This window comes from Diabrotica undecimpunctata, chromosome 2, assembly GCF_040954645.1.
Source record: "Diabrotica undecimpunctata isolate CICGRU chromosome 2, icDiaUnde3, whole genome shotgun sequence".
NCBI classification, from domain to species: domain Eukaryota; kingdom Metazoa; phylum Arthropoda; class Insecta; order Coleoptera; family Chrysomelidae; genus Diabrotica; species Diabrotica undecimpunctata.
The window spans coordinates 137,040,232-137,056,896 of record NC_092804.1 but is presented as its reverse complement, the minus strand read 5'-3'; the positions used below and the strand labels follow the sequence as shown (position 1 = coordinate 137,056,896).

Below are 16,665 nucleotides of genomic sequence, written 5' to 3'. Positions count from 1 at the left end.
GACCTCTGCTTCGGTAGACATCATGTCTTGTTCTTCATTCCAGTATCCTCTTTGTCCACCTCTTATCTGTCATTAGAGCCACGTAACCTGCCCAGTGCCACTTCAGTGTTGCTATCCTCTCTACAGCATCAGCCACACCTGATCTTCGTCGTAGCTGGTGATTTGGGATCTTGTTTTCGTATTGAAACGCCCAGCATAGCACGCTCCATCGCCCTTTGAGCCACACGGATCTTTTTCACTGTTCTTCGTGTCATAGTCAACTTTTCCGCTCCGTATGTCAACACTGGCAAAACACACTGATAAAGGTTTTTCTTTTAAGACATATTGGTCTCTATTTTAGATAATGTGCAAATATAACGAACTTTTGGATGGCTCTTGTTCTAGTATTTGTGAATTCGCAGAACCTTTATAACAGTTCTATAAATCGAAAAATATTTTTATTTCTATTCATCTTTTTTGCTTCTACATCCACTTTGCATTATTAAATTGTATATGATAAGCGTTTTAGTCACTTAATAATTAATACATTTTCTAGAGTGCCTTTACATTCAAACCTCAACTAGAAAAAGACGACATTACAGATAGTTCCGTAGTACTAGCCGGTCCTGGGAATTTACGATCAAGAACTTCCAAGGTAACATCTCTTTTGCAAGTAGCTGTAGGCTGTGATGGAAGACTGTGGCTCTCTACAGCGTCAATAGTTCACCAATTGAAGCAGCAAGCGAGAGACGGTACCATTGCCGAAGTATTACGCTTACCTCTGATCGGCTGGAGAGTTAAGACTGAAACAAAACCTGTTGTTAGAACTAAAAGAGGAGCTGACGTTATTGATGGTGATTATGGTAAGATATATTTGTTTTTGATTTACTACCACGCTACCTTTTTTTCGATAATTTGCCAAAATATCAATTTATTTAATTTTTTTTAATTTATTTTATTTAACTTTTATCTTTACTTTAAAAAGTTAGTCAACGTACAATCCATTAAGTGCCAAGATTATCTAAATTTCAGGTTTTCTCCCATCCATACTTTTTCCTTTGATTTTCGCTTAAATTATCCATTGCAAGGTCTGTATTTTGGACCTTACATACTATCGCAGTTTTTTTCGTTTATCGAATTGTGTTTCTTTCTCTATTCTCTACAATACGTTTTTTTATACGTTGGCTTATTGTAAATCTTCCATTCACTCATGATACCCATTTCAGGATTCTAGAACTCTATACCAGCTTGTTCAGATAGCTGCGATCTAATGACTCGAAGTCATGCAAGATATGGTTGAGTATTTCAGATCCTTTGCTACAGAGTCTGAAGCTTAGGTTTATATGAAAAAGACCCATTAAGACCCAGAAACTAAGGTGACTCATACTTGTTTTCCGTAATACTTCAGCTCTACTAGCACATTCCGCCCAGTATACATTTTGCCATGTGCTTGACCACGATACCCAAACCTTACTGTGGCCGAGAGAAGACAGGAAAGGAAAAGGTCAATTGAAAGATGGCAAGAAGAATGGAACAACACGATCGGAGGATGTGGCACAGTGGACGAAGATGCTGATCCCGAACATAAGAGATTGGGTGGACTGTGACCACAGATGACTAGATTATTTCCTGACGTAGGTGCTCACAGAACACGGGTGTTTTAGGGCTTACCTCTCTAGGTTCGAAAGCAACAGCAAAAGTCCAGAATGGACAGAGAGAAGGGTGTGAATTTTGTTAGAGTGAGAGAAATGATTGAGAGAATGATTGAAAATAAAGTAAGTTGGACTAGTGGACACAACTATATCCTTGCAGTGATCAAGAAAGAAGGAGAGGAAGAAAGACAGCTGGACCAACGGCAAAGGTAAGAGGGAAAGATGCTGGAAGTTGAAGGTAAAAAAGTGGGTTAGACTGTATGAGTTAGACTGTGTGAGTCAGAGTATGGGGAAGGAGGAAATGCCCGTCTGGGAGGGATGCCGTACTAGGGGCGATGATGGTCTTTCACGAGCTACCTGGAACGAGACAGGGAGCCTCATTGCTTACATTTTGTGGATGAATGAATGGTAGTGATTCAGAGGTGACTCGGGTGATTCGGGAACTATCGCCGGGAGTACGAAGAACGAATCCTTCACTAAGGTCAGTCAGGCGGCGTCCTGGACTGAGATGTCTTTTGAAGATTCCAGAGCCCACCTCTATAAAGACAAAGAAAAAAAAGCTCACACAGAGCAAGAGTGTAAAAATCTCTACCTAAAATACAGAGGTATATTCTCATGATAGAATAGAAATTTTAAAATTTTCACCACTACTCATTATTCCTTCACCCTACCCTTCCGTAGTTTGTATGACTTGTATATGTACCAGGCATAACCATGCAGCCTGGTTCGACTGTTTTCTCTGCCCCATCCCTCTCGTGGGCAAATGTCTACTTGGAAAGGACGGAGGTCGATCAGGGCCTACTACCGTTGGCGTGCACTTCATAGCATTTTACTACCATGTTATAGATTTTAATTAAGCCTTGAGTCTACTATTACCCCAAGATACTTTACTTTACTCACCAGATTTAAATGTGTTCCATTTAGACTTAGTCAATCCAACCCAATTCCAATCCCTCTAAATTTGTTCATCTCGTAAATTACGTGATTTTGGACTTTCCGGGAGCTTATGTTGAGGTCTACATTTAAAGTTCATTCTATAACTATAGTCAGAGCCGGTTGCATTAAATTGCCTTTGTGCCATTAAATTTGCCATGGGCTAAGATAACCAGGTCATCCGCATATCCCGGGTCGTTTCTGAGTGCTGCTGTCAACCCATTATGACCAGTTTCCACAAGATCAGAGATAAGTCTCGTCCCTATGCACAGCCTCTGGCTACTTATACTAATATTGTATCCTCCAGTAACGTTGCGATTATCACACGATTTCTCAGTATGCAGTCTATCCATCTGCAGCTTGTTCCATCTATTCCTTTCAGATGAATTGCCCTCGTGTAAAAAATCAAATAGGCGCAATAAGCCCATCCCAACAGAGGGAACAGATAAATTTAACGAAAATGATGATCCTCCTTAATATTTGGAATAACATAGATGGTAGCTTAGAAACAAAAAAAAAGTTTAAGTATTTCTGAATGTCAGAATAAATTTGTATTTTTTGTACTTACGTCATATAGAATAATATAAACCTCTTTTTTGAAATAAATCTTCTACATCGTAAAACCGTTGTATTTTACTAGCTATGGTATTTTACTAGTTAACAATCTTATTTATCTTTAGGTAGCGGAGACTATAATGATGAAGATGAATATTACGACGACTATGAAGATTCTTATGACGGTGAAGGTCTCGGAGATGTAGAAAAGATGCCCCCGTCTGCGGCTGCTCCAGTTACTTTGCCCACTCCCAAAAAGACTACAAGTACTACGACAGTAGCTAGTTCTACTGTTTCGACTGATATTACTACTCATCTTCACAGACATCACCATGGAGAACTCAACCCTAGTATACCTGTAAGTGACTTTAAGCTTAAAACTTTGACGTTTGTTAAACGTTATTTTATTTTTATAGTGTATATCTTACCCAATGACATATAATAAATATATATTATACATCATTGATCTTACCTTACAGTTACAGTAACCTATATTTTTAGCAATTTTGCGAAAAAATTCATTACTGTGAAGTAGTAAAATTTCTGATTAACACTATTTGAATCATCAATTTGTAGAATGAATTAGCAATAAATCAACCGTACCGTTTCAAGAACAAAATATGATTGAAATGTCAAATGTTGGTAGTTCAGATTTCTTTCCTAGGTGGCGTCGTTACCTTACTGGACAAACGGTGTGACTTGTCACCTTAGCCTTTTATATAGATATATAGAAAAAGCACACAAGACGACTACAAAAAGGGGCACTACACCGTGTCTTTATTATTAATGAACGTATAGTTACATATAACATGTCATAGGGCAATATGGATAAAAATAGTATAACTAAAAGACAAATTTCGATTTATTGACTTAAAGAAGGCCTCTGGCTGAGTACAAAATAAACAACTGGACGAATCCTAACATGCGACATAGTAGATGAAAGGGGAAGAAATAACGAATATACTAAGAAAGAAAAAACAAACAAGGCGACTACCAAAAGGATACTGCACAGTATCTTCATTAATAATTAACGTATAGCGACATAATAATAATAATAATAATAATAGCGTTTATTGTCCAACAGAATCCATTTATAGGACAAAATACAATACTAAAGTTAAATGAAATATTAATAATTCATAGGTACTAACTGGCTAAAGAATCTACGGGAATGGTATAGCTGTAGCAGCAACGAATTGTTTCGGTCAGCAATTTCGAAAATACGTATAGCCCTGATGATCGCCAACCTTCGGAACGAAGATGGCACTTGAAGAAGAAGAAGGTACTAACTAAATAACACATTTTTCGATTATTTTACCTTAACATAAAGAAACTACTCAATCACCTAGGTAGATCTCAGCCATCCTAGTAAGCTGCTTTAAACTGCAGTGAAATATATCGCATTAAGCACTTAAGGAATTATAATAGTTGCGCATGAGAAATAGAGGAGAATTTAACATAAGATTAGTTCTAGCCTGTGTATTTCTGAACGTAATCGAATTTCTCACTGCACTTCAAACCGCTACACAACTCACTATTGCTGATGCCCCTCTTGTGATATATGCCGTTAATTTTGAAAGACAAAAATTTTAAAAATTTACGCTGCACCTGCTCTATAATTTGGATATGTACATCATAAAAAGGTGACCAAATGACAGAGGCATATTCCAGTTTACAGCGTACAAAAGTATAATAAAGTAATTTAATTGCCTTAGTATTAGTGAGATTTCGACTATTTCTAATTATGAATCCATAAGATTTAAGTGCTTCTTTATCTTTTAAATTAACATGTTCAACAAAGGTGAGTTTATAATCAAATGTAACTCCAAGGTCTTTAATTTTATTCAAACGTTCAAGTTCATTGCCGTCGATAATATAAGGATGGTATATATTAGACTGTTTTCTAGAATAACTAACTACTTTGCACTTATTGGCATTAAGATTCAAATGATTTGCATTATACCATTCATGTACTCGATTCAGTTCACTCTGCAGAAAATGACAATCATTAAGGTCGCTTATCAATGAATAAATCTTTAAATCATCGGCATAACATAAACATGGTGCAGACATTGATTCACACAGATCGTTAATAAATAACAAGAACAATAATGGACCTAGAATAGAACCTTGTGGAACCCCTGAAGAAACTAAGTACTTTTCCGATTTGTAACCATTATAAGCAACGAACTGCGTTCTATTTGACAAGTAAGACCTCATAAAAGTCACGGCATCCTCAGAAAGACTAAAGAGACACAATTTAAAAATTAATACTCCGTGGTGAATTCTGTCGAACGCCTTCGTAAAGTCAGTGTATATGACGTCAACTTGACTTCTATTATCTAGGACCGCTGAGGTATATTGTGTGACCATTAATAAGTTTGTCACAGTGGACCGGTTGGAGACAAAACCATGTTGATATTGAGACAGCTGATTACGAGTGCGTGAGTAAATACGATTATACAAAACTCTTTCAAAGACTTTCGATAGAGTGCAAATAATGGAAATTGGTCTGTAGTTTTCTACCTGACCCTTTTCACCAGTTTTGAATATCGGGAACACTTTTGACTCCTTCCAGAGACTCGGATATTCCTTGTTAAAAAGAGATAAATTAAAAAATTTTAATAGTGGCACAGTTAAGGCACCTATACAATCCTTAACCAAAAAAGGATGGAATATTATCAGGTCCACACGTCATTTTGTCTTTTAATTTCTTACTAGCCCAAATTATCTCAGACTCTAAAATAGGATAAAAATTGAAGTAATCTGCGTTAACTGAGGAAGAGTTAGATTAACATGCGACATACGAGATATCATAGGATAATATGAATACAAATAGATTTACTATAAGACAAATTTTGATTTATTATAGTAATAGTAACAAGTTACTAGTATAATGTAAACACATTAAAATCGGCTTTTTTGTTTTAACATTTGTGTAACTTTACTTTTTAGAATGTACACCATCAGACAACCCATAAAAACTTTAATGTAGAGGAGCCAGTCCCAGTGACAATCCAACCGTATAAAACCCAGTCGTCTTCACCAACTTCTACATCGACTGCTGGTAAATCTGAATTGCCTAGTTTTGGCAGAACTAAGCCTAAACCGGATGATATTCTTACTTACGAAGATAACTACGACTACGGGGAATATGATGATGAAGACGAAGATTTAGACGATCCTATTGAGAGTGAAACTGTTATCCCAGGTAGACTATAGAAAACTTTAAAAAACTAAAACTAAAAATTTTATTTTTAAATATACCTTAAAAACCATTTATTTTATTAAGAACTCAGCTGGACCAGCGAACCAGCATATTCATTTCGATGTGAGTAGTTTAGTGGGTTCGTGATTCATCATCCAAATGATTTAACTTATTTTCTAGAAAAGGGTTTTTCCTTGGTCCTTTCTATGTATTTTTTTTTTGTTAACTAATATGCAAGATTTAATTTGAAAAACAATACATAACTACTTTCATCTCAATAGACGACTTTAAGACTGAAATAAGGCTTAGAGTTTCTCTAGTAGCTTAATTGAAGTTTTAGGGCATAATGTCTGTAGAAAATGTAAAATTATTAGGACTTAGTGAGCCTATTTATAATATACAGATAGTGAAAAACGTATAGTGAGGTGCTTGAAAAAGCAAAAGGCGTTAAATCCACTTTTTATCGAAAATGAGATTTTGAGCTTAACCAATGCCTCCATTCTGTAGGTACAACATTATATTTATCGTCAAAACGAATTAATTCCAATGCATTTCAATCGACTAAAAGTTACCTTGAAAGCAAAACAGATTAAGTCCCGCCCGCTTAAAGACCAAAATAGGTATAGTCCGCCGGATTTCAACGAATCAAAAGCATGTTTTAGACCCACGTGAGGTGGCTTTACATTTAGAGGTAGATATCAGTCTGCAGTCAGTATTTTATTTTTATATAGAGGATACAGTCGATTTCTTTGTAAATGTTATCTGACCACGTGCTGAGAGGTGTTTTGCAGTTATTATTAGTAATTTTATTGGTATTAATTTGTCTTCGGAAATAAAACAATTCCCTTCAGTTGTGAAAAATTCTTACTTTCGCCACATTTTTGTGCATAAGTTTAATTTGGGCTTTAGCTCTCCTCGAGTCGGTGTATGCTCGACGTGCCCGGAATTTTCAGAAAAAATAAAATAATGTTGGTTATCAAACCGGATCTTTAAAGCTACCAAGCTATTCACAAGAAAAGAGCTAAAGCTTTTGTTGCATTACTAAAAGTAGAAGAAAAGGGGAACTCTTATGCTCATTCGATTGCCAGAAAAATATGCCAGTCCCAAAAATCTAGATCAGGAGACTTACTATCGACGGCAACTTTACCTCCACAATTTTTCTATTGTTGTTGGTTGTTTTCAGTGCAAAATGTCTGCAAATAATTGTTTTAGCAACGCATGGACTGAACAAACCTATCCAAAAGGTTCAAATGAGGTAACCACATGTGTATTTCACTGTCTGCAAAACTTAGATAGATCGCAAGTTAAAAAGGTAAAACTTTTTAATGATGACTGCTTCGGCCAAGACAAAAATGAAGCTATGATTGCCATACTACACGGATAGCTGCTACTCGCTCTTTGAAATCGAAGAAAGTCGAAGAAGTAGAATTGATATTTCCGGTGCGAGGCCATTCTTTTAAATCACCGAACCGATTATTCGCTCCAATTATTCGGTTTTTGCGAAAAGGAGTTCAACAAACAAGAAATTATCGAGAATCCAGATGTTTATATTAAAATAATTCAAAAGTAAGCGAGCATAAGACAACTAGGTATTTACGTAGATATTTTTATTGGAGGCAGACAGTAAATCATTTTAAACCTATTTCTCGATGGCAATTTTAGCCTTTAAAAGAGTTCCAATTCACGCGAACAGCAAAATCCGAGCACATGATTCTTGTTCAAGCAGAACAGTGTTATTACCACTCCATTAATCCTTTTAAAATGGCGAAAGTCAATAACTTAGTAAACAAAAAAAAATTGCTTGATGTCAAAAGACTTCTTGAATTGCATTTTAGGTCTAATAATTGACAATCTAATCCATGCTTTACGTAATTTTTTTGCTTGTGTTGAATGGCGTAGTGAAGTTAGTGCAGAATTGAAAGACAATTATATGGCATAACTAAAGAAGCATCAGAACTATGTGTCTAAAATGTTTTTTTATTATTAGGAATGTAATGAAATCGTCATACAATATATTTTAAACGACTTCTTAACTATTTGTTATTACTTACAAATTAAAGCAAAACGAATAAACTTCATAAACTGATATGTAAAAGACATGAAATCCAACTTTTGGAAGCAAAACATAAAATCCATTTTTAACATAGTACTTGGGCCCCTTAGAAATTTTTTGAGAACTTAAGATTTTCGCACAATAATTTACTTAAACATTTAAACATATTTTACATGTTTTGAAAACAAAATATCTTAATATGAAATTACATATTTGATCTTAACGCGTTTTGCTTTTAAGCACCTCAGTTAGTGAAAAATTAGCGAGAAATACTAACACAGATACTATACAGCGTTCCACGTTAAGAAAATAACATTAGGCTTATGGAGATCAGTGTTGCCAAAATTCTCAGGCATGCGGTTTACTAGAATGTCAATATATTTTTCGAATTTCCATTTTCAATTAACATTTAACTGTAAAGTCAGAATAACAACTGAAGAACCACAAAGCCTTATTATCATTATGTAGTCTCAGAGAACGACATTAAAGCTTTAAATCTTTAATAGCCGGCAAAGTGCATGATTTAACTAAGCAATATTTTCTACTGATTTCTATGATTCATGGTATATGATATTCTTACCGAAAAACAAATAAACTGTCGTTACTATAATTAAAATAAGATCAAATAAAATTATCTTTTGTAAATACTATTTATTTAATTCATTTTCATCATTTTCCCTACTTTTCATCTCTTGTTTCGAATGGGCACTTTTGGTCAATTACTTTAAAAAACATTAATTTAATTCATGTATGTGAAAACGAAAATACAAATTATACAACCCTGAATCGTGCTTGTGTTCATCGTGGCATCGCTGCGCTTCTATCGTCCATAAGAAATACATAGCCCTATCTCCGCAATTTATTCCGTTATTTTCTTAACGTTAAACGCTCTTTAGAACTTATATTTCCTCCTAGTCTCCCGATTGAAACCCAAATCTTCCGATCAAAATAATCTTTCCTCCTAGTCTCCTGATTGAAACCCGAATGTTTCCGATAGAATTTAACACTTTTAAAATAACATTTTCTCCCATTGTAAGTCCATACCTACCTTAAATTCATTTCGACCCGGCAGTTATTAAGCTTTTTCAAATCAATTTTTGTACTATCTGTAACAGCAATTGTATTGAGATTTATCATATGTTTTTAGATATAAACAAAAAGAAGCAAACGTTTGTTCCTACTTTCGAAGATACCGAAAGCATAACGACTGAGGAGAGTAGGTCGAAAACTACATCTAAAATAGAAGCAGAGACTGAACCACCAAGTACATCTAGCACGTCAAGTACTACTACAAGTACTTCAACTACAAGTACAACTAGCACTACAACTAGTACGACAACAACCACCACAACCACAGCTGCTCCCACCACCATTGCTATTAGCTACACTACAACTGCTAGTACCACAGATCTTCCGACAACTTTCCAGATTGTTGTAGAAGGAGATATTGAGGTAATATTTTTTCTACATTAAAAATAACGCCAAATCCATGCATGTTCTATTAAAGTAGTTCATTATTTATTTAATTTTTATTTTAAGGGAGCTAAATTGGGTTGTACCAAAAATGTAGCAGTAATTCAAATAACAATTGTTTATTAATGATATATTATTATTTTTTTTTGTATTTTTCCAGACTGACTTTACAACAGAAACTGAGAAGCCAACGCCCATAACACCAGAAATAGCTGAGCCAACTCAGTCATCAGAAGAGCCTACGGTAGCGAGCACAACGCAGTCGACAACCGTTATTCCTACAAATAGTAGCTCTGAATCGACAATAACGTACACAACATCGACAACACCGTTAACATCCGTTGAAATTCTTACGACTGAAATCAGTTCTACTTCAAAAGAACCCTCATCTACCCAGAAACTAACAACAGTAAGAGAAGTAACGGAAATTGAGTATCACGAAAACTTTGATCCTTTCATCGAAAATCGTCTTCAACAAATGTATGTGATAGCAGGAAAGATCTTCCGATTTGTGATACCACAGAATACTTTTAAAGATTTTGAAGATGAGTACGACCTAACTTATCAATTGTTGGACTCAAATAATAGAACAGTGACAAACAATAGTTGGTTACATTTTAATCCCTCCCGGAGAGAGGTATATGGATTGTAAGTACATTTTGCTTGTTATACAATTATATTTAGTGTATATTATTACTACAAATAGTACATCACCCCCAAAATATAACATATCACATGTTTATTTTAATATTAAGGTACTATATTTCTAATATCGCTCACTGAGTTCTATACTGGCACAACTGCAAATATGAACTATACTAAAACAATTTTTAATTAAAGGTGATTACTTGGCAACATCGCACTTAACGCCCTTTAAGCCCTTAACGATAACTTTTCAACGAAATCATATTCCTTTTTCCATTTCCTATTCTTTGCAGAGGCGTCGCGTTTTATAAGTCATCATCATCATGCAACCTCTTCTGTCCACTGCTGGACATAGGTCTCTCCCATTTTTCGCCACTCTTCACGGTTCTGTGCTTCTTGTTGCACAAGACGAATATCCAAGAAATGGCAACAAGAAGCACAGAAACACATAAGTAATTATGTAAAAATTAAATCGATATAATTATTAAATTATCATATGTCTTTTAAGAGGTATCTTATAGTTGTCTAACAAAATAAAGTAAAATTTAATTGGTATTATAGAGTACATAATGCAGTACTTCAAAAAACAAAAATCTTCGCAAAATACTTATTTTTTCATTAGACGAAACAATTTGAAATTTTAACATACGATCTCGTCGTTGCACTTCAGTCTCTACTTGGGAAACGCTGATCTATACTATACGATACTATACGTATAGAAGACTACTAAAGCTAGTTAAAGGGAGTCAGAAAACATTTCAGTCCAATTATTATGAAATACTACGAAGAGTACGAACTTTTGTTTTTTGAAACCATAATGAACAGAAGTAGTGTCATCGAAGAATTTTCGTTTTGTAGAATCCGGGGTATAATGTTTTTCAAATGTTTTTGTAACTACTTCGTATTCGTTCGTTCTCATAATTTGCTTGGTTAATATAGAGGTTGGTTCTGATTTCTGTAGAACAGTTTCTTTAATTTTATCAAAATTAATTTTATGAGATATCGAATAGTTGAGGCGAATACCTTTAACTTTGCACCCAACATTTTCGTCACCCATGGATGTAATATATTTAAAGGCATAATTCTTTGGATCTCCTGAAACGAACTCTGTGATATACCCTCCATCCAATTCGTCGGTTAATTCACCAAGATCATTACCTAGTGGCGGCTCATATTCCTCAGGAGAGACTGTGAAAATACAGCTATCGTTGTCATAGTATTTTACCCTAGGCCCTAATACGGCAATAGGCACCGAAACAGTGCTTAAGGATTCATAAGCCTCATCTTTAAAATCCCACGTAACTACCGGAGTCTCATCGTTAATAGACAAAATGGTATTAACGTTTAGCCTAAGGTTGGTCAACATAAAAAAAGATGAGAAGTGGTGTTGATAATAGAAGTCCTTGGTTGATTTTTTTCTTATACTTAGATATCTCCAAAGTGATTTAATTAGTTGTTTGCCTAACTGTCTCCTTCCAGGACTTTTTTCAATTCGCACAGGTATAAGCTCAATACCCTCCCGTTTAAAGTAGTCTTTAATACATTTTTTCTTTTGCTCTTCTATAACACAATCTGTAGGACATCGTCTAAATCGAGGGACTTTTTTGTTACAATATTTGTTTACATTGCGACACCGTCTAAATTGAGGGACAATTTTTTGCGAAGGAATAGCCTTCTATTAGAGACTATACTTGTTGATAGTAGCATTGTTTAAAAATATAGTTTAAGATTTTAAACAATGATAGTAGTCTCCATGAAAAATAAAAGCCATTTTAGATGGAAAATAGATAAAAATTAACATTGAGCAACCAACGCTTTGCGTTGGTTGGACAAACAACAGAGATGAATGGCGAGAATTAGGACAGGCCTATATTTGGCAATCCGAATAGAGAGAAGGGCTTGAAAAAAAACCTTTGTACAATAATTAAGAATTTAAGTAGAATCTATTGATATAAATTGCTGGTTCGTAGACCTCGTATCCTTATATTGTATTAGTACTAAATTTTAAAATTTAGGCATGATAAACAATAAATTTAAGTTCCAACAAACTATTACATAAAAATAAATTGATTGAAATTTGAAAGTTCGAAACTTTTGTCGTTAGTTTATTAATTACTGCTTACTGTTCTCACAGTATTTCTTGAACAAAATATCTAACATTAATATATTTATAGGCCTTTAGAAGAAGACGTGTCGAAATGGGTATTCTGGGTGAAAGCTTTGGATAAGGACGGTGGATACGTTCAAGAAAAGCTAAATATTCAAGTTCAACAACACAAACTGGATCTTGTCGTCAACCATGAGTTTAGTTTAATCATTGGAATTGAAAGACATCAAGAATTTCAGCACTACGTTGACTGGTCGCTAAAAGTACTTAGAGCATTAGGAAAAATATACAATACAAATATGGCGGAAATAACTGTGAGAAGAATTAATTATACCATTCAGCCAGTGGTATTTACTTGGTCAAATGATTCAATAGCTACTAACTACTGTCCAAGAAGTGAGATAGAATCTCTCTTTCAAGTAAGTAAATATTTCGACTGCTTATGCTTGACTTATTTTTGATAATCATTGAAAATTGGAAAGGTATTAATTAACCTTGGTCTTTGTATAAAACTATTTTCACGAATTTTTAATATGAAAATGGCTACTTAACTTAAAAATGACATTTATATAGGTAAATATTCTAGTTGGATTGCCTTCTTTGTCGTAACACATCACTGCCTTTAAAGCGCGTACATGCAAAGCCCTTTGGCCGAATTCATTCGATGTTTTCGGCGTTCGATGGAAAATTTGGTCTTTTGTCCACATTACAGAACGAATTCGTTTGCAGTCATTCGTTCGGTTTCGCGGGTATTTTTGGGGATTCGTGGTGCGGCAGCTATGTAAATTTTAAAAATGACATAGGATGAGGATATAGTTATTGCAAGTGCGTTGTATATTATTATTAGTGAGGCGGAGGCCGAAAAAGTGAAAGACCTCCCCAAAAAACGACGAATACGGCGCTGGTGAACTTATTATTTAATGATCTAAAAGCTGAAATGGAATACAGGCTTTTTCAAAATTTTTGAAGAATGAATGGTTATTAAATGAAAATATTCCAAAAATCGCGAAAAAAGATACAACGTTTCGAGAAGCGATACCGCCAACAGAAAAATTAATGGTAACCGTACGATATTTAGCTACTGGTGACTCATATACAAGTTTTATGTACTGGATTCCATACAACTTTCGGCTTTCGATATAAACCAATAAGTTTTAAACAAGAAGAATTAGTCCATTTCAGTATTGCAAAGTAGAAAATCAAAATAAAATCACAACGATGTTTGACACTTTCACTCAGAAGCCTACACACTTAACACAGCCAAAAGAATTCCTTCCTCAATTTTCTTTTGATGTACCGCCCAGTGAGCAAACTCTAGCGAAGGCAAACACATGCGTTTGCTATCATTTGTTGGGGCGTACACATTGGGGCGTTACCGAAGGCGTTTGCTACTACTACTACGACTACTAATGCAGTTTTCGTGCTGGATGGTCAACGATAGATCACATACTTCTGACTAGAAAAAAACATGACATAAAAAGAAACAAGCTATGGCTAGCAATACTAGAAATGGAAATACTAAGAAAATTAGTGAAGCTAACTCAAATACGTGACAAACTCAAATGCATAAGTAAAGACAGAAAACAGAACGTTTAGTATCACATCAGGACTTAGATAAGAAGACCCGTTGTCACCGTTGCTGTTGAATTGTATATCTTGGTCTTCGAATAAATGAAGAAATGACGAAATGACATGATGGTATCCAAAAATCGAAGGCCTATAATTAGACAGAACATAACTAATAAGATTACAACTTCCGAGTAGTAAAGGAGTTTAAGTATTTGGGAGCGGTAATCACAGTTGACAACCAAGTAGAAAAAGAGATCTTAGTAAGAGGAACTGTTGGAAATAGAGCATTATACTCTCTTTCAACATCATTGAGATCTACGAAAAGACAATCTTATATAAGTCAATTATTTGTCCAGCTGTTACATTTGGACCTCAATCAACGAGGAATAAATAAGCTACTGGTATTTGAAAAGAAAGATAATAATATTTAGCTCTCAGGATAATATTTAGCTCTCAAAGAGACGAAATAACAGGAATTTGGAGAAGCAACCTAATTGGTGAATCTGTACGATAGTGAAAATATAACCAGACAAAAGCTAACCGGATAAGGTGAGCAGGTCATTTGGTAAAATTAGAGGACAGCAGTTTATTAAAAACATTATGTTTTGAGAGAAAAGATGGCAAAAGATCAGTATACCGTCCCAGGAGAAGATGAAAGAATGGTGTCGAAGCAGAAACAGATTTGTCTAAGATTGGTTACCATGAGCTTGAAACCAGGCAAGAAGAACGTTGTAACTCCAAGAAATGAATATACAACTGGTAGATCTTATACTAAGACTGTAAGACTTATAATAAGATTTCAAGCTTAATCTACTTCTACTAACTGCTTATTGAGAAGTTTCACTGTTACGCTTTCAGTATTATTGGTATTTCGGCATCACAAAATGAGACCTCATGTTTTCGGCGTGACTGACTTTATTAATCTCAAAATTTCGGTAATCTTCAGTCGTTTTTAAGCTCCTCTAAATATTAAGTTATTCTATAAAATTGACTTATAATTTTTTATGTCACCATGTACACAGAAAAATAGTTATTTCGGACCAAGTCGGTAGAAGGAGCTGGCCACTGATTCGTTTCGTTTAATGCGTATTTTTTCTGTACCAATAAATTAAGTTCTTTTTATTTTACTCCGCGTCAAAGAAAAAAAATGGTCAATATATAAATCGTTTGAAGAAAAATTTGGATCCTGGTTAAATATATCTCTTATGTTTTCAAAAAAAAAACCTCAGCATGTCGTTCTGATTGCCTTAGTAGATTAGGTTAAGTCGAGCAGACGTGTTGGGGCCAATATCTTCAATATACTCCATTCGCTTAGCTCGGGCATATTTTGACAGATTCATTGTCGGAAACCTACAAAACAACAATTCCTACTTCTCAGTATTAATAGATCAAGTATCCTACTATTGCAGACTTCTTTCTTTACAAAAAGAAGAATTTTTCTAAATAGTGGAAGTGTATACTAAATCCATCAAATTTTGGGTAGTATATATTTAAAAAATATATTTTAGTTGTTATAATTTAACATAACTATTTATTGTATGGTGCAGATAAATAAATATTGATTGTCGGTAATTCGCAAAGTTCTATTTTATTTACTATTTAGTTTGTTTACTATTAATATTGGCTATGAGTACGTGTGCTTGGTTGTATAGTAATTTCCAGCCACTTTTAGTCTGTCAAAAAGTAACTAATTTCGTAAAAAAATAATTACTAAATTCACTAGACAGTTCGGACTGGGAATAGCGAACCGAGAATATCTGTGTGTTTTCGCACCTTTCGATCCGCTCTTGATGTATTTCCTGATACATCCGCTATTTGGACATTGTAATATTGGGTATTCATTTAAATAGTAACCCATGTCAGAACATCTCGTCCTAAACGTCTTTTCCAGAAAATTACACACTCTTTCATCTTATCTGCCTGATAATATACTTTAGTATATTATCAGGCAGAAATTAATTTTTATGTTAATTTTGAAGTGCATCGACCAATGTGAGTTGAATATGAATTGAATGAAATTTTTTTTATATGTTGTGTGACTATAATTTCATCATAAATACTGAAACATATATAAAATATAGACGATTAGTAATTATGATTTTATATTGAAATTATAGCTTTGTATTGATTTAAGAATAATGTTTTTAGGTTTTAACGGCAAACAAAATAGGTGATCCATCTAGAGAACTTAATATGGCTTTGTCGCCGGAATTACGTGTCAAGAAAGTAATTTCTCGCGAACTAGGTGTTTGTGAACAACCACTCACACCAGTCACTCCTCCAATGAATTTCTCACCGATTTTACGAAATCCAGTCGACAAAGTTAACGCCACCGTTGGAGAGTTGCTGGTTTACAAAGTAAAAGATGTAAGTATTTTTTATACTTAATTTTTTAAAGTAGATACGTGTAGAATTTTCAACGTGTTTAAAGAATATAAAATTTTTGAATAACATTGTAATCAATAACCTGCATGTGTTAGTAAGGTAAAAA

At 34.4% G+C, this 16,665-nt stretch overlaps 1 protein-coding gene across 4 annotated transcripts in view; it reads left to right on the top strand.

Annotated features, from left to right (window-relative positions):
- The window catches only part of LOC140434935 (uncharacterized), an 810,654-nt gene that overhangs the window by 766,918 nt on the left and 27,071 nt on the right, over window positions 1-16,665 (top strand). For all 4 annotated transcript variants that reach the window (XM_072523577.1, XM_072523574.1, XM_072523576.1 and 1 more), the window contains 7 exons: window positions 536-842; window positions 3,245-3,477; window positions 6,075-6,330; window positions 9,528-9,832; window positions 10,014-10,501; window positions 12,673-13,024; window positions 16,323-16,541. In XM_072523577.1, the coding sequence (XP_072379678.1) occupies window positions 536-842; window positions 3,245-3,477; window positions 6,075-6,330; window positions 9,528-9,832; window positions 10,014-10,501; window positions 12,673-13,024; window positions 16,323-16,541 (2,160 nt within the window). The remainder of the gene's footprint in view (window positions 1-535; window positions 843-3,244; window positions 3,478-6,074; window positions 6,331-9,527; window positions 9,833-10,013; window positions 10,502-12,672; window positions 13,025-16,322; window positions 16,542-16,665) is intronic.